The sequence below is a fragment of the Pocillopora damicornis genome, chromosome 5 (genome assembly GCF_964200805.1).
Source record: "Pocillopora damicornis chromosome 5, jaPocDami1.2, whole genome shotgun sequence".
NCBI lineage: Eukaryota > Metazoa > Cnidaria > Anthozoa > Scleractinia > Pocilloporidae > Pocillopora > Pocillopora damicornis.
Genome location: NC_142674.1, coordinates 9,566,408 through 9,588,724, shown reverse-complemented (window position 1 = coordinate 9,588,724; position 22,317 = coordinate 9,566,408). Strand labels below are relative to the sequence as shown.

The 22,317-nt window shown below is 37.8% G+C and overlaps 1 protein-coding gene and 1 pseudogene across 1 annotated transcript; both read right to left on the bottom strand.

Moving 5' to 3' along the window:
• Positions 1–1,098: 1,098 nt before the first annotated feature.
• Positions 1,099–3,836, bottom strand: LOC149045064 (uncharacterized; annotated as a pseudogene).
• A 10,487-nt stretch (positions 3,837–14,323) lies between these two features.
• Positions 14,324–17,793, bottom strand: LOC113665628 (uncharacterized). Its single transcript, XM_027181347.2, has 4 exons — positions 17,645–17,793; positions 15,964–16,041; positions 15,717–15,854; positions 14,324–14,783 (listed from the first exon to the last, which is right to left on the bottom strand). Exons 1-4 carry the CDS (start codon positions 17,714–17,716, stop codon positions 14,661–14,663), a joined length of 411 nt encoding a protein of 136 aa, XP_027037148.2. The 5' UTR covers positions 17,717–17,793; the 3' UTR covers positions 14,324–14,660.
• Positions 17,794–22,317: the final 4,524 nt, after the last annotated feature.

The window sequence follows — 22,317 nt, the reverse complement described above, 5'->3', positions numbered from 1 at the left end:
GTGAGTCTCGATCAATATTCCTTAGAGCGGTCGTAAATATTCCAACACAAACTCTTACAATTTCGCCATGACTGTTATTTCGTAAGATGATCATCTCACAGTTGGAGCTTGGGCCGCCTGTGGTATAATTTGCAACTTTAAACGCAAAAAGAAAATTGTAAAAGGTCTGAAAAAGATCGTGACTATAATTTTATTGCTAAAAATCATCAAAATAAGTGTGTGAAAGCCATTAACAAAAACACAAAGGAAGTGCTATATTGCAATTGTTTATATACTGTACAACAACACATTGGTATTAATGCTGGGATTATAAAGACGGCTCGTGAAGTAGTAAAAAAAAGGTCCGCAATGCGTACATATGTGGCTTACGAAACTGAGCTGCTTTTTAGTGTCTGGTGTCTTATTGAGTTTCTGTTAGAAGAGTTAATAACTGATTGCGGTTAGATAGTTTCCATAATTGTTCCTGTTCACCAATAAAACAAGATAACTTGCATGCAATAGTCTTGAAATGTTCATTTTCAAGAGGAGGGTTATTGGCCAAACTTTGTTATGGCGGTCTCATATTGACAATAAATGTGCACATGTAACCTGAGGATTTTAGGAACTAAAAAAACTTCAACGTCATCTTCCATAGTGACCTGATAGGTTCAGTCATGATTTTGTTTACGTAACGAAATGGAATTGAGCTCTGATGTTTGTAGGTTGATTGTCGTTTCCAAGGCAAGTGATGTGAAATTAACTTTTGGGAAGCATTTCGTATGAATATTTTTGGTATTTTGTTTACCAGTACCGGAGAAAAAAAACTTTGCAGAAGGGCCAGGACATTCAGGAAACGAGGTAATCTACACTAGAAGCCATTAGGAGCTTTATTTGGTTTGAATGTATGACTGATTTTGGAAAATATATGTAAAGTAACTATTGTCCATTAGGGCACAAAGTTCTATTTGCACTTGGTTGAGAGCAAAACGTTTACTATAACTGTTGTGGGTTTTGTGGGACTATATTTTCAATAAAGAACACAGAAAAATTTAGGTGGGGTAGGTGGATATGGGGCTGCAAATAGAAAAATCTAGGGAAAAAGATAGGTGCATAACAAGATCAGAACACAAGCAACATTTTAATGAATTATATGTTGAGTAGTACTCTGAAGTAACATTACATTAACGTTGCTAATGATTTTTAACCCAATAAGATTTACAATTTGACCCGGAGGTTTTATCTAACAGAAAGTTAAATAGAGATAGTGTCATCATAATGGATTTCAGGAACGGTAATCAGAGACATAACTTAAACACAACAGAGTTCAGTGTACAGGCAAGTGTGTGATGGTATCATATGATTTTAAGTAACAGAATCTTTCAAGTTTTCTTATTACTGAAACGGTAATTTCATGCCAGTGTGTTTACCAAATTCAAGCATAACAAATGTCAGTTACATTGAACTGATAACAAAGACAACACAGCGGACAACAAAGTCTAAGCTAAATTAATTTAAGTGTACTTTGGTATTCTAAATAAGCACAAGTAAATTTTTCACAAACAAAAAATGTTATGAGCTCATAGGGGTGTGTGCAATTTGAAGTATTTGAAAAATTTACTAGTGCTTATCACATGAGAAATCATGTTGTTACTTATTCATAATGTATACATGAAAGACACACATTCACAGAAATCAACCAACTGACAGCAGATACATTTGACAGTATTTACTAAATGAAGTGTGTGCCATCAAAATTTGTCCTTCAGCTGAATTCTTACTCAGGAATGCAATTTTGTTAGTGTTTATCAATATACATAAAATATCCAGGCTTTTGTTTATTTTGGTCAGCTACTGTGTGTATCAATCAGCACAACCTACTTCATGTAAATCTGATTGGTTTCTAATGTGATCTATTGTTGCTGTGCCTAGTTTACATTTATACTTGAGTTATTACTTTTGCACCAGTGATACATGAAAAAGGCATCTAGCTGTTTTCAGCCAATCAAAAGCGTGTCATTTTTCATGTATAGCAGTATTGTGATGAACTAACCAAAATCAAACAAGTAACTGAAAAGGCCTAATACACATGTATTGCTACCAAATATAAATACGAATGCTTATCTGAACCCTAGAAGACTGCCAAGCTTACAGGAAGTCATGAAATGTTTAAGTCCGAAAAATTCTGGGCATTACTCGGAAAACGTAATAGTAATCACGTTTCAGTTGTAACATGAACTACTCGGCTCCTATTTGTATTACTGCGTTTCAATGTATCACTTCCCCAAAGTTTGGAATCAATCACAATAGACATTAAGCACCGAGGTTTTCATATTAACGACAAACCGCAGTTTCAGGTCAGGTGTTAGACGTTTGTGACTTCTGACTTCTGACTTCGTTTGTGTTTAGCTATGTAAACATGAAAGAATAATTCATTTGAAGAGGTCGTCATATTGAATTTCCATAAAACAGCAGTGCTTGATTTTCAAGCGGCAACAAAAAGTCCTATTTTCACTCATTGGGTAAAAATTGTTTATTCTGTTCTTAACATGGCTGGTAGGGTATTCTGCAAGTAATTTTCTTATAGTTGGAACAACGATTGGAGTGATTATGAGCGGATTGAAAAGAGGCCTGAAGTCTGTTGCCAATCGCTCTGACGAAGGGCTAACGCTCGAAACGTCAGCTTTTTTACCCTTTACGGTGGCTAATTTACGTTTTCAACCCAGTTGTTAACACTAAATTACCTGCTATACTCTCCCACCGACGCAGCACCACAGTTTCTTTAGAAACTTACCCCTTTATTGTTGCCAAATGAGTTGGGGATGATTTTCAGACTCTTTAAGATTCTCTCGAGACTCTTTCAGACTCTCTTAAGACTGCCGGATCAGTGATCAGCTTCCTCAGTCAAAATGCATGGCTTCTGACAATGGGTGTCATTATATTAATGGTTGAGCGCTTTCAGAAGAACAAGCGATGAATCAAGAAGGATGAGACCAGTCCACCTGAAATCAACCCGACTTTAATTATGTCATGATTTGTCTCATATAACTTTGGTGGTGTCCTCACCGGATCTTTAGTTGAAGTCACGTTAATTTTATTTGACGGTGAGAGGTCGGTCTGTTGATTTTTGATGAGCCCCCATTCAGTTGCCTTACCCCGACTGATTTTCATCTCTAAATTAACTGATTTGTTGACTCCGAGCTTCTTATCAGCCTTAAAGAGACTTCAAGATCAAGCCTGACTTTTGCTTCACCAATGAAGAGCTGAAACCTCTGAACGCTCTATGAGATGTCTGGCTTTCTGATTTCATCCTCAACTCACGAAGAACTCATGTTGAGCTCCCTTAGCGCTTCCTGGTGAATCCAAGACTGATGATCTGACATTGACTTGTGCACCGAGAATGCAATAAACGAATGCCTCGATCGACTGGTTCAATTTCGCTATCTCCGCTTGCGTCAGTCCTGACGCAATTCGACTTTTTCTTGGCAGATTCATGTGCCATGAAGAAGTCGAATTGCCTCTCAACCTTATCATTAACACTCCAAATGAAGCATATCAGATTGCCTTTGATGGCTTTTCCATCTTCATCGCTGAACTTCTTATTACCAGGATAAGAGTTTGAAGCTGCTTACGGTCTAAGATTTGTCACAAAAATGAAAACAGATCTAAAACGGTGATTATCACCTCCTTTGAAGCGGAAGTCTGTACCTGATGGAATTTCAAATTCTGCACATATTCGTTTGAACGATGGCGTGTAATAATTGTTATTTATTTGATTGAACTTAAGGTCACCTGGAAGAGCCGATTCACTCTGAATTCCAGCCATCTCAAAGAGAATCCTTCCTCACGAAGTAGCCACATCAGAAGCGACTTGATCTGTTCTGGAAGCCTGTAGTTGCGCACCATACCGCGAGGTTGAGCTGCTCAGGCCAGTGGTTCATATTTACACGCGCAGGGTCAAAGAAACAATTCACATAAGACTTCACCCTGACAACATCAACAGGGATAGTGGAATAGAAATTCCAGAAGGGTGGATGCCCACGATCAAAAAACACAACAACAGGAGAGCCGTGCGACAGCGGACCACCGAGGGAGCAAATCACTGAATGAAACAGCAAGGATCGAAATGCACCAATCAGAGCTGTTGAAAAACAACCAATCACAGCAGAGCATCATGCTTTTTAAGATCACGCATGACCAGTCGACCTCATCGCCTGAAGAAGACTAGCAGTATGCAGTCGAAACGTCGTGATTTTACATCACACGTGACTACTCGTGAGACAAACGAAAAACTTGGCTTTTATTATTATTCACCACGATGAATAATCACAACCTTTTTTACGAAAATCAAATGGGTTTTCGTTGTTTATTTCTAGACATAAATTCTAAAGGTATGCAAATTCAACACAGCTAAATATTTAATAACCTGCAAGCGGTTATTAAATACTTCAGTGAAGTCAACGTTGAAGTAAATAAGAAATCTATTTTCACCTGCGCTGGTTGTTAGGGAAATCTGAAATGCAATCTATTGTCTTTCACATGGTAATCTATTGTACGCTAAACCGCAGAATGTGATAATCTATTGTATGCTAAACCACAGAGTTACAGTTTTCACTTCCAAAAATTGATCTTGTCGTTTTACACAATCGTTTATGTGCTTTCTACGCCAAAATGTATGACGAAATTCATGAAGTCATGTCTGAGGAAGTTCAAGCTTTGAAAGAGGCAAATGCTTGATCAAAAATAAAATTATCATAACCAAGAGGACATGTAAATAGACTAAGCACCTGCCTTATCCAAGGATTACATCAGAGAAGTTTACTTTTTCCGCTCATGTCTTATGCAATCTTCAAGATTTTGAACGTCATCTTTCATTCTTATCAGAGTCATTCTATATATTTTACAATAATAATTCTTCAACTAAACTCTGTTTCTCTGGCTTTCAAATTGCCTGTATGTTTGATGAAATGGGTTTGGATATTCGTAATGTTGAATCCCGTCAAATTCAAAAGGTAATTTTAGTGTATTACAAAAACCACCTAATTGAAGCAAAAATCCAGTTTGTTGATTCATTAGCCACGTGGGTCTGACATTAGGAAATTTATCGTTGAAAATATTCTCAAAGTTTTACGACATCTTTCCTCATTACTAATTTTGTAAAATTTATTTTTGAAATTCTCTCACCAAAAATTTTTTGACTGATCTTCACGTAATGAAAGGCCTCTCATGATCTATAGCGTATTGAATAGCGGAAGAACTTGATACACCACAATCTATTACCGCTTCCTTTATAGTGTCATATGCTTTGCAAAACCCTGTTTCATCGCTCACTTCAACCATGCGTCTCTTTGTCCAAGAACGATAGCCGAGCATTGCTTTCATTTCTTTGCTTGGAATCTTGTTTCTGTATTTTATTTCGCAGCCTTTAACAACTTCTCTGAATTCTTTTCTGCGTATTGGAATTAAATTTGTTACCATTTCAATAACATTTATGAAATTTTTAAAAAAATTGTTTCAGGTAATATAAAGAAATAGAAACCCAAAAGGTTCTATAATTAAGAGCTGAGGCAAAACGGATTGTACTCAAAAGGAATTCAAGACTGTATACAAAACAGGATTGATTCAGTTGATCAGCTCCGCTGGCCAAATTCTTGATCAGACAGTTTAAGAAATTGATGTTCCACTTCTAACACCAACAAGGTATGTCCCATAATGGAATTAGAGAAATCGAGGAGATGCTCGGATTGAGAAATAGTCCAGAATAGAGTCGCATATATTTTTAAAAAATCAAAGTATCAAGTCCAGAAGAAGGACAGCGAGAGAGAAAAGTCAGAGAAATCAAAGAGATTTATAGGAAGAGCACTCAACTCAGAATTAGTAAAACAGCTAGCGCATTTAGAGGTTTGATAAAAAGCATTAGCAGACTGTTATAAAATCATACCTTCAAGGATGAGAAAGCAAGAGATTATTGCCTTAGGTGTCTGAAACACTTCTCAAGCAAAGAAAAGCTTAACTTCTACACTAAGAGTATTGCTCAAGAAATGAGGCAGCCTGGATCGAGATGCCAGATAAGGGTCGTGTAATCAAATTAGAGAATCATTACTTAATAAGAGTGTGGTTTATGCTGATTTTGAGGCTTGCGCTAAACCAATGAGTGGTCACACTAGTGGATACACTAATCAGTATCAACTGGATACACTAATCAGTATCAAAAGCATAAACCATGTGGGTTCGGCTATCATACCGTCTGCTTCGATGATAGAGCCAGTCATCTATTGGGCAAAAAGTGAGGATGAAGATGTTGCACGGATATTTGTTTAAATTCTTGAAGATAATATCAAAAAGAAAGTGGTCTTAAGCGATGAAGACAGACGTAATTTTAAACAAGTAACACACGACAAAGTGAGAGACCATTGCCATTTCACGGGGAGGCATTGTAGACAGCTCACTACAAATGCAACCTACAATTAAAGAAGTCAAAGTTCACTCTGTCATCTTTCACAATTTGGCTGGTTATGACTCTAATCTATTCGTTAAGAATCTCGGTAAGACTGAAGTAAACATCAAATGCAATCCCAATAATGAGGAAAAGTACATCAGCTTCGGTAAAGATGTCGTTGTTGGCTCTTTCCAAAAAAAGTTGACTTCAAGAACGAGCTTCGCTTTATCGACAGCTTCAAGTTCATGGCTTCTTCTGTCGATAAATTGGTTAGTAATTTGAGTCTTGATAAACTGAAGGGCATTGAGAAGGTATTCAAGGACAAAATCGAGTTGGTCTCAAGAAAGAGTGTGTACCCTTATGACTAAGTTCGATGAAACAGAACTGCCACCAAAAGATAAGTTCTACTCAAAGCTGAATGACTGTGATATATCTGATGAAGATTATGAGCACGCAAAGAATGTCTGGAATGAGTTCCAAATTAAGACGACAAGTGATTATCATGACCATCATCTCAAGACAGACGTTCTCCTGCCTGCAGATGTAAATGAAGAGTTCAGAAACGTCTATCTTGAGAATTATTAGCTCGACCCTGTCTGGTATTGCAGTCAAGTGCTCCTGGATTGGCTTGGGATGCTGCATTGAAGGTGACAAACGTTGAGTTTGCGCTATTGAGGGAACCAGACTTGCCGCTGATGACTGAAAAAGGAAGTCGTGAAGTCAATGATCTCAGATCTCAAATCGCTTTGCACGGGCAAATACTCCTTATACGGGTGAAGCTTTTGATGAAACAAAGCCAACGAAACACATCACCTGTCTTGATGCAAAAAATATTTATAGATGGGCAATGTGCAAGCCTCTTCCTGTCAGAGGTTTGAAGTGGATGACCGACTTTCACAACTGGAGAAATAGCCCTTGCATTCTTGAGGTGGATCTTGAGTATCTAAAAGAGCTTCATGACTTGCATAACAACTTGAAAAGAACTTGTGTAGGTACTTGAATAGGAACTTATGTAAGGAACTGTTAGGAACTTAAAATCATATATCAACGAATAAAATGGATGCTAAAGAACCTATGAAAAGTATGAAGAAAATCGAGCAAAGCTCCTCGATTGATTTCAATTAATAACAAAGTCAAGGAGCAGGAAAAACAGATTTTGGTGGACACAGATTATGCTTTGAAGCTGTACATCAAGGCGCATAATCAAGATCTTGATCTGAGAGAACAACAGCTTTCCGACTGCTACAAGCCAAGTGTTCAACTAAAGCAAGGTGGAACGAGTTACGTCGGAGGAATGGCTTTGGCTTTGGGATTGGCTATTTGTAGTTTCTTTTGAACTATAATATAATGAAAAAAACATTCAAGAGAACAACAGAAAACATTCAAGAGTCTAATATAGCCCTAAAGGCTTTTGGAAGGGACTGGCCGCAGCGAAGAAGTTGGCTTAAGAAGCTGAAGTATCTGCAAAGCTTTAACTGATCAAGCAAGCCGTCTGGCAGACTTATTTGCCTGCCCGAAAGCATATCCCGAGACCAACTTTAATGTTGGGTCTCCAAATGCAGTTCATCAAGCTGATCTTCTCTTCCTTCCTTATGACAGGTTCCTGAGAGGGAAGAAAGTCTATAAATATGCATAGACAGTTGTTGATGTTACAATTAGATTCAAGGCTGCCGAGCCTCTCACCTCAAAGGATTCTACTGAGGTCTCAAGAGCTTTTCAGACAATCTATAAGCGAGGACCATCGAGATGCCCAAAAGTTCTACAAGTTGATCCTGGACGTGAATTCACCGGTGATGTCACAAGAGAGGTGGCAGAGCATGATGAACTTTCATAGAGATCAGGGAACCGTTGAGTGATTCAATGGAGCTTTAGGTGAACGTCTCTTCACTTTCCAATGCAGTCAGGAGATTAACTTCAAATAGGGAAAGAGATCGACAGAATGGGTGAAGGGGCTTCCAGAGGTTGGTTCAGCTTTGAATAATGAAGTGACCATTTTGACAGGCAAGAAACCTGTTGACGCAATCAAAGAGAAGGTGGTTGACGCGAAGGGTTCAACCATTTATTCAAGGTCTGTTGGCATGGAAGGGAAGAGACTCGACTCTTCAAGAAGTGCGAGATATCTCTATGTCGCTGGTGAGTAGGAAGGTGATCAAAGAGGAGCAACAGATCCCGTTTGGTCTCTGAAGGTCCTCAATATTGAGAGATAAATTGGGAATAAGAATGAGCCACTTGTCCTCTATCTGAAAGATGAACCAAAGCGTGGTTTCGTTAGAGAAGAGCTTCGGAATGTTCCTCTTGGAGCTGAGTTGCCTCCCGAAGGAATTCGTTGCTTTGAAAATTACTATTAAAAATTAGTTTCTCAATAGACCCAAGCAATCCTGGTAAATCAATTCAAGAAACTAGTAAAGAGATGAACGATGAAAAGATCGTCAATCGTGTCAATCCAACTGACAACGAAGACGCAGTGACCAAGAAGTATGTTGATGAAAAAACAAAACAAAACAAAAAAAAAAAACAGAAACAATCGATTTATTCTCTTTTTTGTCAAAATATGCCCCCAAAGTCTCATCATCGATGCATTCATCAAAGAAAAAGCAACGTGCTGGTATCACACAGGCCACGACTCAAACAGTGAACTACATCATTCCAAAAACTATAGCGTTACTGCGTATGATCAATCAGGATTGATCAAACATGCAACACAAAAAATAAACTTCACTCAGACCAAGAAAATCAACTTCAATATATATATAAAAAATATAATATATAATATATATATGTATAATATAATATATATAATATATATAATATATATACAGCTATTTCAATTTACGTTGTCGGATCAAAGCCTCAAGCTTACAAGAGGAACCGCTTTTAAGCAATAGGAGTCATATCTGTTCTTGTTGCTCTTTGTTAAGACGCGCAAGGCAGTACTTATTGTATTTTCAGCCTCCATGTCCATCTCGCGCCGACAACCCCGAAAGCCTAAAATTAATTCTAATCTACCCATACCGCCTTTCGGTCTTGTCCCGTACCCTTGAAACTTTGATCCGACAACGTAAATTGAAATAGCTGTATATATAAATATATAATAAGAATATATAATAAGAAGCAAAGGCATGAAATCTTCACACAAACAATCAACACCCTTTCAGCGGCGCTGATGGCGCGACAAGAGGACCATTCAAGATGATAACATTCACATCCTCTTCACGGAAAAATCACTCGACATCGCACACGCAAATAATGTAAATAAAATGGCTTCTGAAATTGACCAACATGAAACAACAGTTGGTGTTTTCTTGTATCTTTCCAAAGCATTCGCACTTGACCATCATATCTTGTTTGCCAAATCGGAGCATTAGTGTATCCGTGACGTGGCTCTGCACTGGTTTAAAAGCTACTTTTCTTGCCCAATTTGGTTAATTCAACCAAGCTTGTTCTCCAATGCAAACCATCAAGTGTGGTTTTCGTGAAGGTTCTATTTTAGGCCATTTATTGTTTATTTTGTATATAAATGACCTCCCTAATGCCTCTAAATTAACAGACCTTCTGCTTTTCGCTGACCACTCTAGTATCTTTTATTCTCACTTAAACCCAAATTCCTTAGAATCCGTACTTAGTGATGAACTTCAAAATATTGATGTTTGGCTAAAATGTGATAAGCTTTCTGAATAATTTAAGATAAGAAAACTAATCACGAAAATTTTAAACCCAGGCAGAAGAAATTCATCTCCAGCATTTCTCACGCTTTTGGAGGTAAATCTTTACAACAGTCCAGTATAACTAAATTCCTTGGGGTCTCTATTGACGATGATCTCATCTCGAAACACCATATCGGCTATGTATGTAAACAAATCGCCAAATCAATAGGAAGGTTTCGCTTCTTCCAATCCTCTTCAACCAAACTCGCTTTGTATCACACTTTAATTTATTCTTATATTGTCTATTGTAACTCCGCCTGGTCTTCCACATACGTATCTAACTCAAATAGAATTTTTTTTGGCGAAAGCGAGCTGTGCGGGCTATCACCAACTCAGATTATTGAGGTCATTCCGCTCCTTTATTCTCCAAACTAGGAATTTTTAGATATTTTCCAAGTCACTACGATTGAAAATGTCAAATTAATGTTTTATTGCAAAAATAACCTATTGCCCCCACTGCTACTCAATTATTTTGTTACAAAGAGCCAAATTTTACTGCTATGGTACAAGAACAGCCAGTAATTATCGAACGCATTCGTGGCGCACAGATCTTAGGCAATTCACAATTCTCTACTAAGGTCGTTAAATTTGAAACTCTCTTCCTGTTTCTGTCATTCGTTCGTCAAATCTTTTCCGCTTTAAGAAGAAAATGCAAGAGTTTTTACTTAGATAAACACTGACTTGGCCCAGCCGCACCTTCGCAGCACTTATTATTATTTTAATAATCTCACCTTCCATAAATCATAATGCTGTAAAAAATTTGTTTGTATGGTTAAAAAGGCAAATAAATGATGATAAAGATGATGAATACTACTACATCGAATACTCATGTATTTACCGCTGTCTTTTAGCATTTCCACATTATCACAACACAGTTCTTCTTTTACACCATGATCTTGAAGTAGTTTATTACAAAAAGCAATTCATTTCTCCAAGGTTCTTTAATTCATCACGAGTTTCCTAATTACAATATTACATTAGCTTTAATTTTCTTAATGATATATCCGCATGACAATCGTTATATAGGATCATAAGCTGTACTTCTCCTTTAACAATCTGGTGATACGATTCCATAATAGTGTGCAATAGTCGCCCTGCAGCGACGATTCCACGCCCGAGATCTGACCCCATTATGTGACGCAATTATTTCGAGACGAACCTATCGTCGATTAAAAAAGTCAACTCTTCCCACCAGGCTTGTCAAAATTTTTAACGCTCGCCATCCCATGCTTGAAGCGTTGCTTCTGCCCTGCCGCAAGTTAAATTGAAGAAAAATTAAATCCAGCAATTGAAAACTACAAAATAGCAAAATCACATACTTCTATGTCGTGAGATCACTAGAAAAAGACCAATCGAGCTAAAGCTCTCTTCCCACCAAGGTCACGGCGAGGGTAACTTTCAGTCACACCATTCTCTTCTCGAAGCTTCGCTTCTGCGCTGCTGGGTGACTTCAGCTACTCTATCCCGAAAAAGCAATCAGAAAGCTTCGCGACATGATGTAAAAAAATAATTTCCATTGTATGAAAAGTGGTATACAGAGTTGGCTCAGTTCTGAGATAATATTCCTGAAACTGATCTCGAACCGCCAATTCCTTGCCCAAGGACTAACCAAGGATGTAATAACTTTTTTGGCTGCTAAAAAGCTCGCTGGCATTAATTAAAACTTTCAGAAAAACTTGACCTTTCGAATGATTTGTAGATTGTTGATATAGGAGTCCTTTAAAGTGAGAATTTCTAAGAGCTTCCCCTTTAGCTCCTCTACGAACTCGTTTTGGAAAGACTTCTCAATTTCTAGTACAACTCATTCCAGACATTCCCGAGCACGTTTTTGGTGCTTAAGAAGCGTGTAAAGGTACGATTTATATGCTTGGCCCCAAGCTATCAGACCATAAGCTAGATATGGTGTGATGAGAGAACGAAAAATGCTTAAGAGAGCATGTCTTGGCACTAAATATCGCAATTAAGAGATCAGTCTGGTTAGTTATCAGTTTGGCTAATTTTGACTGCTTCACGTTTAATATGGTGTTTCCAAGACAGATGATTGTTGATTAAAATTCCTTGATATCCCACAAATTCCTTGCATTCCAAGACTACTCTCTTTTAAGTTCATTATTTGGGGTTGGTAAGTAAGTTTTTTTTTAGCGGTACAATATAATACGAAATTTGTTTTCTTTATATTCAAGTACAACTTATTTTCCGTCAACCAATCACACAGTTTGCAGACTTCCTGGTGCACAATTTCCTATTGTGATAATAGGTTTTTTTTAGCATACAAAATGTTTGTGTCGTCAGCAAATAGAAAAAAAATTAAGTTTGTCGGAGGATTCGTAGATATCATCGGTATAATTTCTTAAAAAAGTTTGTGGTTATTCATCGTGGTGAATAACAATAAAAGCTAAGTTTTTCGTTTGTCTCACGATGTAGTCACGTGTGATGTAGATCGCGACGTTTCGTCTGCATACTGCTAGTCTCCTTCAGGCGATGAGATCGACTGGTCATGTGTGATTAGTTTTTTTTCAACAGCTCTGATTAGTACTTTTCGATCCCTGCTGTTCACTCAGTGATTTGCTACCTCGGCGGTCCGCTGTCGCACGGCTCTCCTGTTGTTGTGTTTTTTGATCGTGTGGATCCACGCTTCTGAAAGTTTTTTTTTCCACTATTCCTGTTGATGTTGTTAGGGCGAAGCCTTATATGAATTGCCTCTTTGATCCTGCGCGTGTAGTAATAACGGTCACGTTCAATAAACTTTACTTCGTTCCTGAGTGGCTTGTGTCCAGTGTTGTGGGCATGCTCTGAAACGGCGGAGGTCTCGGTACGGGCGAGTCGAATGTCTCGATCGTGCTCCTTAATTCTGTCTTGCGTAGGTCTTCCAGTCTCTCCGATGTACAACGTGCCGCATTCACATGGAATCCTGTAAACTACGCCATCTTGTTTAGCCGGGTCGACAGCGTATTTTGGTCGTACTAACTGAGATCTTAGCGTAGTCTCCGACTTGAAAACAGCGCGTACGTCTTGTTGTTGTAGGCAACGGCGATGGGTATAGGTTAGAAACAGTAGTGGGTCAACAGTGGTGGGCCTTGCGGTACGCCACAGATAGTGTTGGTTCTTGCGGATACATGCGAATCAATTTGAGTTGTCTGGGTTCTGCCTTGCAAGTAAGATGAAAACTATTTATTTATTGCGTCACGGAATCCATAATGACCTAACTTCTTGTGGATAATGTTTAGAACGACAGTGTCAAAGGCTTTTTTCAGATCGAAAAGACTCCACATAAATAAGCGTTTGTCCATATTCGTCTGGAAGGTGTTTACGATATCTAGAATTGCATGCTGAGTTGAATGCAGTTTATGGAAGCCGTATTTAGAGGGAGAGAGCAATTTTTTTCTCGATGAAATATTTCATTTTAATGTGCATCAATGTTTCGAAGACATCTACCTTGAGAATATGTATGACCTTTGCCACTTTTTTTTTAGTTTAGGTAAACAAATTGAATTCGACAAATTTGAGATAGTTGAGATAGACAAATTAATAATTTCAGCGAGGAAACTGCAGCCTTGACGTCAGCTAAATTATTATGAAGTAATTTAGAATGATTTTGCTGTTCACTAATGCGCGTTAAGGGGCAAATATTATTGCGATTTATTTTCAACTTATTCACTTCACCAGATGCATAAAGTTTATTTTTGATTCTAATGGATATTCGTAAGCCTTAGTAATCCATGGTTTGGAGAGTTTTTTTGCTTTTATACAGTTGGAAATTGTTTTTCTAGGTGCATGCTTGTTTATTGTCTTATTTACTTTGTAAAAATGCAAAACACATCTAAGACGCGAAAGTTAAAAGACTCATCAATGAAAATTTCTACGCCTCCTTACCGGCAGGGGTGTTGGAACATATTCAAATATGTAGCCTGGTATCCTTGCTATAAATATCTGTGGATAAGGATAAGTGACGTTTGTTTCCGTTACTCCAACAATATTGAAATTAAAGTCTAATTCGTGCAAGAGAGTCTGAAGATTTTCAAGGTTACGGTTCAGACTAACGAAATTGTTGTGGAAATTGATAGGCCGCGGTCTGTTTTATCCTTTGACAACCTGATTTTCAACTGCCTACAACTAAGTTTTTCAATGATTTTCCAATTGGAGGTTCGGGAAAGAACGAAGGGTACAGTGTGGCCCCATGTTTAAAACCAAAAGCGAACCAAAGGAAATGCAAAATCTTTATTCTATTTCTGTGGAATCGGAACTTTCTAACTCCGACGTTCTATCCTGCGGCAGAACGCCTGATGTTGTACAAGAAAGAGGGCTGACAGCTTTCGTAACTGTCAACAGTAGCAAAAGCCATAGCTCTGAGACTAGCTAAGACCTCGAAGCATTAAACATACGTCAATTTCAGAAAATACACCACCTCTTAAAGGAATAGGCACGCCTGTACATCAAGCAGAAGCAAGGTATAAGCAAAAGAGCTTTAAACATGAAATGTTACATTTAAAATAACCAGCTACTACACAATGACCGATGATGAACGCTGTTATCGCCGTTTATTACTCTCCGTCATTCTCTCGATCAAGTGGGCTGCCAGATATATACAGACATCTGAAAGCCTCTCCTGTCGCTCGCGTGCAAGTCAGTCCTTGTTGACAGAGGCAATTTTCGGGAAGGCCAGGCTGCAAAAAAAGAGTTTATCATAATAATTTGTTCACTCACCATACTTCAGCCATTCCTCTCGTAAAGAAAATGCACTGAAACTTTGTGTACTGCTATTTACCTCGTGGAAAGTTACAGGGGGGAAAGAAGTACCTTTCAATGATTTTATCATGATCATCTCTTAGAGTGCTCATTAGTTCGCATTTACGACGTTGGTTCTTATTCTGGATGACTAATCGGAGTTTGGAAAAAAATGGTTGTCGCCCAATTTCCGGTAAGCTACTACAAAGGCGACTTATTAACTTCATGCGCGCTGGTGAGCTTGGGAATAAGGAAAAATTCACCACTTTCTTAATGAACGATTTCAAACCAACATGAAATTATACAAAGTAAGGATATGCGGTACGGCACCAATGAATGACCTTAAGGGGGATTTCAGATAAAACATATTCGTGACAAGGTCAGGATATATATCGTGGTTTTTGTGTTGCTGAGTCATAAGCATGGTAATTGTAGTTCAGTTGTCGTTTTAGAAAATGATTCTAAATGAGGATAGCATCCCTGCATGCATGGTTGGCATATCAAACATCTAAGGTGGTTGATTAGTTAGTCATCGCTGCAAAGACGAACGGGCGATGCGAAAAATCCACGATTTAGAACAAGTGGGATCTCAACTTGACTCCTCTTAGTTCCTCTTGAGACCCAGGCAGTTTTTCTCCGAAAAGGCACTTGCGCGCCCGTAACTTCCAGTTACAAAGGCCACATAAAGAGAAAATACGATTAAGAAACCTAAAATCCGACCATGTTGCTCGGTATCTGAATGCACTTAACGAAAAACTGAGCTTTTACGACGAATCGAATCAAAATTAATTTAAAAGTGTCCTTTAAGACCTTTCACGCCCTGAGTTTGAATCAATCACTATTTTTAAGGTGAAAAAAAAGATAGTCCTTACTATTTCATATGGATTGCATATCTCCCCAAATAAACTGATCTTCTTGCAGACTTTCACAGCTTTCGTCTTTAATAGAGCGCAGCATTCGTCTTTAGAACAATCTTTCTCAGTTTTACATGTGCTCTGACCTGCAATGCCCTGGTGAATAAAAAGGAAGTTTCAAAATTGCAGTCCAAGAGTTTTTGAATTGCCACAACTTGTTTTTAAGCCAACCATGATAGTGTAGTGGCAGATTAATCATGGTTACCTTGTGATGAGTTGTCGGTAGCGAGGGCAGCCACGACTGTTTGGATTGTTTCCTTCTTTTCCCGCCTTCCACAAAGCCCTGTATACCAAAAGGGAAAAACTATTCCAGCTAAGCGTAACCACTGATCATGAAGAGCGTCTGCTCCTCTAAACCTGACGGGCACATGATAACGTAATTCAAGATTGCGCCAAAGGCATGCAAATGACTGGTTAGTTCATTAATCAAACAGTGGAATGGTAAATTGGGGAGATCATGCTATGCTAGTGGGTGGCTGTGACTTATTTAAAAAGTATGCCTGTAAGTTAAATGTATTATCAAAATAATTAATTCAACCTATCGTCTGATCTTTCCAATGCCCACACTGGACTTCCTGTACGAATACGGAACAAAGTGCTTGAAACATTTCATAACAAGCTAAAAAATCGTTAAAGTTATAAAAGGTCTCAGAACTGTTGTTTTGTTGCTGTTGTTTTCGAAGGGCCTCGAATAACTAAAATCATGTTTATTGTTGATGACCTAAAAATAACTTCCCCAACTAAATACTAAATACGGAATAAAGTGCTTGAAGTATTTCATAGCAAGCTAAGAAAAGCAAAGAAAACTAAAGTTATAAAAGGTCTCAGAACTGTTGTTTTGTCAGACAACGAAGGGCCTCAAATAACTAAAATCATGTTTATTGATGATGACCTAAAAATAACTTCTCTAACTAAATACGGCTTTGTATTTGTTCAAACTACAAAGCTTTCTTTACTTCCTACAATTTTTTTAATTTCAGTTTAATTATGGGGATGAATACGTCGCGTCACTGGTCAAACACTTTTATTTATTTCACGCGTAATTTCTTATCTGATACACGAGGCTTCGATGCTCAGTTGATAAACCACACTGGACCTAAAAGACGAGAATTCAAGCCCTGTCGAGGCCTGAACTCTTCTCCAACACATTACTTTCTTCAATTTATTTAATTTGTCTTTTAGCCGTTTAGGGATCCATTTTTTGCCATGACATCCAAAGGTAAAACGTCATATATTTCTAATATCATTTTCAACGCTATCTGATAACGAAGAGGAGATGTGACCTTCATCATGATAGCTCTCGTCTCGGTGTAAGGAGAGTTTATTTTACTCTCTTTATCAATCACTCTTCTGCTTCACTTTCTCCTCGTTCCCGCATAAAAACCCCATTTTGACGGCAAAATGAGTTGTAGAAAATATTTGTGGACCGAGTTATCGTTGGTGTAACTCAAAATTACTTTTAAACACTTCGCAGTATCGCTTAAGAACCGAGATAAATAAGCCTGCCAGAGGTTTTGATAAACTGATCGGGATGGGATATGCTTAGTGCATGGAAAAACCTGAAAAGATTAATCGAAGCTAAAACGTGCATCACTGGAAAAGCAATAATTTCCAAGGTCAACGCATGGAAAAACCGAATAACTCATTTAAAAAAGTTTGGCTATTGCGTAAGAAAGTTTGAAAGGTTAACTCGTACAAAAGTTTGAAGCTTATTGTAAGGAAAAACTCAACCAAAAGCTTAAATGAAGCTTATTGCATGAAAAAGGTTACCCTGGCCAAAGCTTTCAAGATCCAGAATGCAAACCGGCAATCTTACCCCAGTTAGGCCAGCTCTATATTAATTCATTTCGAAGCTAGGTTTAATTTGTAGAAACAATTTTACCCACCTTTTCAATTATCAAAGAGGTGATACAAATAATCCAAATCAAAAGAAACATACACGACAAAGATGAACTCATTTTGGATTGAAGTCTTTTTAACTCCGTTCTGCTTATCTCCTCTCTTGTCGGCTGACTGTTCCAACTGCAGGTAATTCTCAACAGTAACCACATTTTATACTCTCCCGAGCTCTGTGGGAGTCAACTTACATCTGGTGATCCAAAAACAAAACTGAAAGAAAAAATGAATTTCCCGACGTCTCGATGTTATGGTTTGAATTTCTGTGGACAATGGCATCAATGTTAAGAGTTCTCACGAAGAGGAGTAAAAAAGCAGTGATGAGAAGAATTATGTTATTGAAAAACATAGTAGTTGAGCATAAACAAATATCTAATATCTATTTTGATATGAATTAACCACTCAGGAAAAAGAGTATGGTAGAATTAGTTGAAACCAAAAGTTCGGTTAAAGTCTGAATTTATCAGTAAGGTTGTTGCGTTTTAAGTGCACTGAGATTGATTAAAATAAATGTTTCGGTGCCCTTCGAAGAGTTAATGAAGTTGATTAAGTCATTTCTCTTTAGGTTAGAAAAAATAATCCAGGAAACGTGCAGCGGTACAGACTAAACAGAGGCTAAAATTCTCATTTATGTCCTCATTAAGACAAATGCTTGAAGAGCGAACCGGAACATGCACAGCTGTCCCTCGTGACTTTTTCCACTCTCAGCTGAAACAAAAGGATGTAATATTTTTCCTTTCATTCATTGACGTAAAATTTAAGCAAACTTCGAGAACAACTAGCAAGGTGGAAGGAGTTCCACAAATCACCCGATGTACGTTATCTTTTAAATTTCAGTTGGCGCTGACAAGCTAGAGCATGGAAAAATTTTTGAAGTTCGAAAAGGTAAAATCATCCGTGTTACGATCGACTATTTGAAAACAAACAACAGCTGTGATTAGGATTTGGCGTTAAATGAAAGAAAACGACGGTTTAAAAGATAGGACAAGGTTCAACCCAGTGAAACACGGTACCAGTTGTCCAACAATCGTCTTCTTAAGATATTGAACATAAAACTATGGATATATGACACTTAACAGCCAGTAACAACCCTGGGTGTCAAGGAGACAATCCCACGCTTTTAACAGTTATGATAACTGTAAAAAAAAAAAACTTCGTAGCAGCAAAGCTGTTTCAAAAGGCTAAAAAAAGCTAGAAAAATTGGTATCACGCGACTCCTGTTTAGGGCCATAAAGTTAAAGAGACAGGTGAGACACATACAGGTGAGATGCGCCGCCTTCAGGTCAAACAACAAGGTGATGATGGCAAAATGAAACCGACTTGTCGAAAGGTGCCTCTTTACTTCTCGTTCAACTATCGATTATTCCGACAATCACCCAGGTTCCTTCTGTATTGTCTGATAAATCAAGAACAACGGAGAAATTTTATTTGCTAAATACAGGTATATGATAGGGGTTGAAAATTAAAGATTGCTCTTGTCTGTCAAGACTACTGTTGGCAACTGTCCGTCATTGATCTGTCAGAATATAATTTCCTTGACTTTTTCAGCGTTTGCATTGAAGGCGTATATTGCTTGATACCTGTTGCTTCCTTTTGTCTCGCTCATTTGATTTACCAATGAGAATTTTTTTGAAGGATTGTAAGCGAAAGTTAACCCTGTATAGCTTGGAAAATTTTACAGCCATCAACGGCTTTAAAGAAATCCAGTGTAGTAGGGGTATTTCTGGCGCGTCCGATCGCAGGCGAAAAACTGAACTAAAAACGTCCAAGTGGTTGGGCCAACACTTTGAGTTTCTACGCAAAGTAAAGCACAGTAGATACCTTAACTTAAATTAACTGGTTACACAATAGTCACCCAGGATTCTTTTCGCAGACACAGCTGAGTATATCAGTACCTGTGCTGTTTAGCGGGGTTAGGTTACCGCCCTTCCCTGATACTTACATGCAATAAATTTTTCTATCTAAAAATAAAGCTAGTTCTCAGTTAACATTATATCTTTGGAAAATCATAACGTGTGACCTTGACTCTGTGTTGACACTCTAATGTTCTAAGGAAGGCTAATTCTGTCCCTGCCTATTATAGCACAACCATTTGTTAATGTATCTAACACCGCTAAATATTTCTGTCTCAGTTCACCTCTTCGACCGCAATTTTCCAAAATCATTGATCATAGAAATTACGATAAAAATATTCAAAATATTCGAGAACAGGGTAAAAGTCATTACGTTTGTAGTCATTGCTATAATCTGTAAGAGTGCAGACAACAGAAAATTACGTTCAATAAAAGACCTTTAATCAAATTAAAATAAAGGGTAACCATAGAAACAAGTCGAGGAAATTAGACAGATTAATTCGGAAAACAACGAGTATATGAGCAAAGAAGAAAATAATTCTAGCACTTATCACAGAACATAAAAAACCTTTTTTCTGGACGTGAAAATGAACAAAATGAACTCCCCATCGCCAAGAGCCACAGTGAGTCATTGCCTAGTGCCCCATTGTATTATGTATTTCCAGTCTGTCCGTGTTATGGAACTTCTGTCTTCTGAGACAATTCTAAAGAAAGGAAAGTTGTCATGAAAGATTGGATAGAGAAATACCGACCAATGAGACAGAGGACTGTTAGAGCAGAGACCACAAAGGACAAATCAGGTACACTCCCGCAGCTTTTTACGCACAGCCCAAACTCCAACAATGTGTGGAAAGGTTTGTTTTGTTGTAAACACAATGAATCTGTTAATTCTATGGCTGCAAAATATTTTTGGCTAAAAATAACGTTTGTTAAAGACACAAGTGTGCCACGATTCCATACCAGCGTTGAAGTTGAACCAACACATGTTGATGAGTACGAAAGCGACTCGGAAACTGAATTAATGAAAAATGAAGATAAAAAGCCGAGGGACTTTCCTATAATTAGATATTTTATTACAAGATGTGGACCGAAAATTAAAGCCTCAGCAAAATTTGATCTTTGAATTCACCTCACTGCTCCTTGCGACAGCTAAAACCAAGAGATATTGCACGGGTTAAACCTCAAGTGATATTCCCCAATTTTTAAACCTTTTCCAACTACGCGGATGAAAGCGTTCGTTTATAATTTAATTCAAGATGGAAAAGCGTTTCGCTATTGTCAAAGAAGAAGGGACATATTTGTTTATTCTTAAAGTCGTACCAGAGAACACTGAAAAAGTAAACATTCCGCTCATCAAACAGTAAGTTTTTGGTAAACAGTTTATCCGCGTGTTTCAAAAATATTTGAAGGATAATAAATACAATAGCTTCCATTTGGCGTGAAGAGATGCTTGTGTACTTTTCTTTGGACTTTACCTCTTCCTTAAAGCTGACAGTTTTCTTTGAGCTCCGCTGTCGCAAAACTGTTCGCATCTCGGCATAGATAACGTCCGCGGAAAAATATCCGTGCATGTTTTCACGCCAAATAGTGGCTATAGTTGTTATACCTCTATATATCAACTACATAACAACAATATCTCAGAGAAGGAACTAATTTTGAGTGAAATGTAAACGAACTTTCCCATTTAAAAGCGTTCTGGAATATAATGCCATTGATCGCCCAATGTAACAGCCGCAGACAACCGCCGTGACGAATCCAGTTTGAAGAGTGAGGTCTATAAAATTCAGCTACGATGGTTTGCACGTATAACAGTGAGAAGTACGTTATTGTTTGAAACTGATCATTGTTTGAGGTCTTGGAAGTACGCTACACTCCACTGACTAAGTCAAAGGAAGACTGAATTTAATCTATATGAAATGATATAAAACTTAAAATTAACTTAAACTCATTGAAGAAATATCTAACTGATTATCGTCAAACCTAAAATGTAACCGTCAACCGTCCAAGACCCTAAAATTTAACCGCTAGTAGTCAAAATCGGGAAAAAATAACCGTCAGCCGTCAGAGCTACCCCCCCATAAAGACCCTCGGATAAAGTTTGGTTATCGACTACTGAATGTGCAAGAATTCCTTATGCAATTGTTTCATGAGATTTTCCTTCTTTTTTTTTCTTTCTCTCGTTAACCCTCTAATCTACCACAAGATGATTAGTGATTCAAAGTAGTTTTCTTGGTAAAATTAATTTGGTCTTGCACTAAGATGAAACTTAACCCTCAAATCATGTCTTCTTTTAACTCAATAATCCTTTTATTTCTATTTTTTCCCCAATAATTTTTTCGAAAAAAAATCGTTTACCAAGATGGCCGACCTGCTAAATAGTCGCTTTTGTAACAGCTAGAGAATTGTCCAACTAATGGAACGAAGTTTCCAAAGAGTGATCTAACATGTTTAACAGCAGTAAAGCTTTTTTCATAAACACGGCTCTAAGAAAGACGATGGGGTGGGAGTTCATTTTCGTTTGATGAACATAAAGCTGCATGTCTTCTCTTCACTTGGAAGGTTAAAGAAACATATACATAAAACGGTAATGAAGGAAGAAAAATTTAAGAGAGGCATGGAAATAATTAAAAAAAAAACACTTAAAATAGCGATGCCTTCATATTCGTTGTAAATACAAGTTCGTTATCAAACAAATTTACAAGAATCGTACAGAACGGACGGTGGTTTTTTTTTTTCCGCAGACATAAGGGTTTTACAAGTACAATTTATCCCCTGTTCTTTCATGAGGCCAATAAGTGCGTTTCCCTTGA

What these genes read in the sequence shown, in the direction of transcription:
- LOC113665628 (XM_027181347.2), bottom strand. Translation starts at nt 17,716, where the DNA reads ATGAGTTCATCTTTGTCGTGTATGTTTCTTTTGATTTGGATTATTTGT. An exon ending in TACCGACAACTCATCACAAG is followed by an intron (nt 15,855 to 15,963) that starts GTAACCATGATT and finishes TTTATTCACCAG; the next exon opens with GGCATTGCAGGTCAGAGCAC. An exon ending in TATGCAATCCATATGAAATA is followed by an intron (nt 14,784 to 15,716) that starts GTAAGGACTATC and finishes CTTTTTTTGCAG; the next exon opens with CCTGGCCTTCCCGAAAATTG.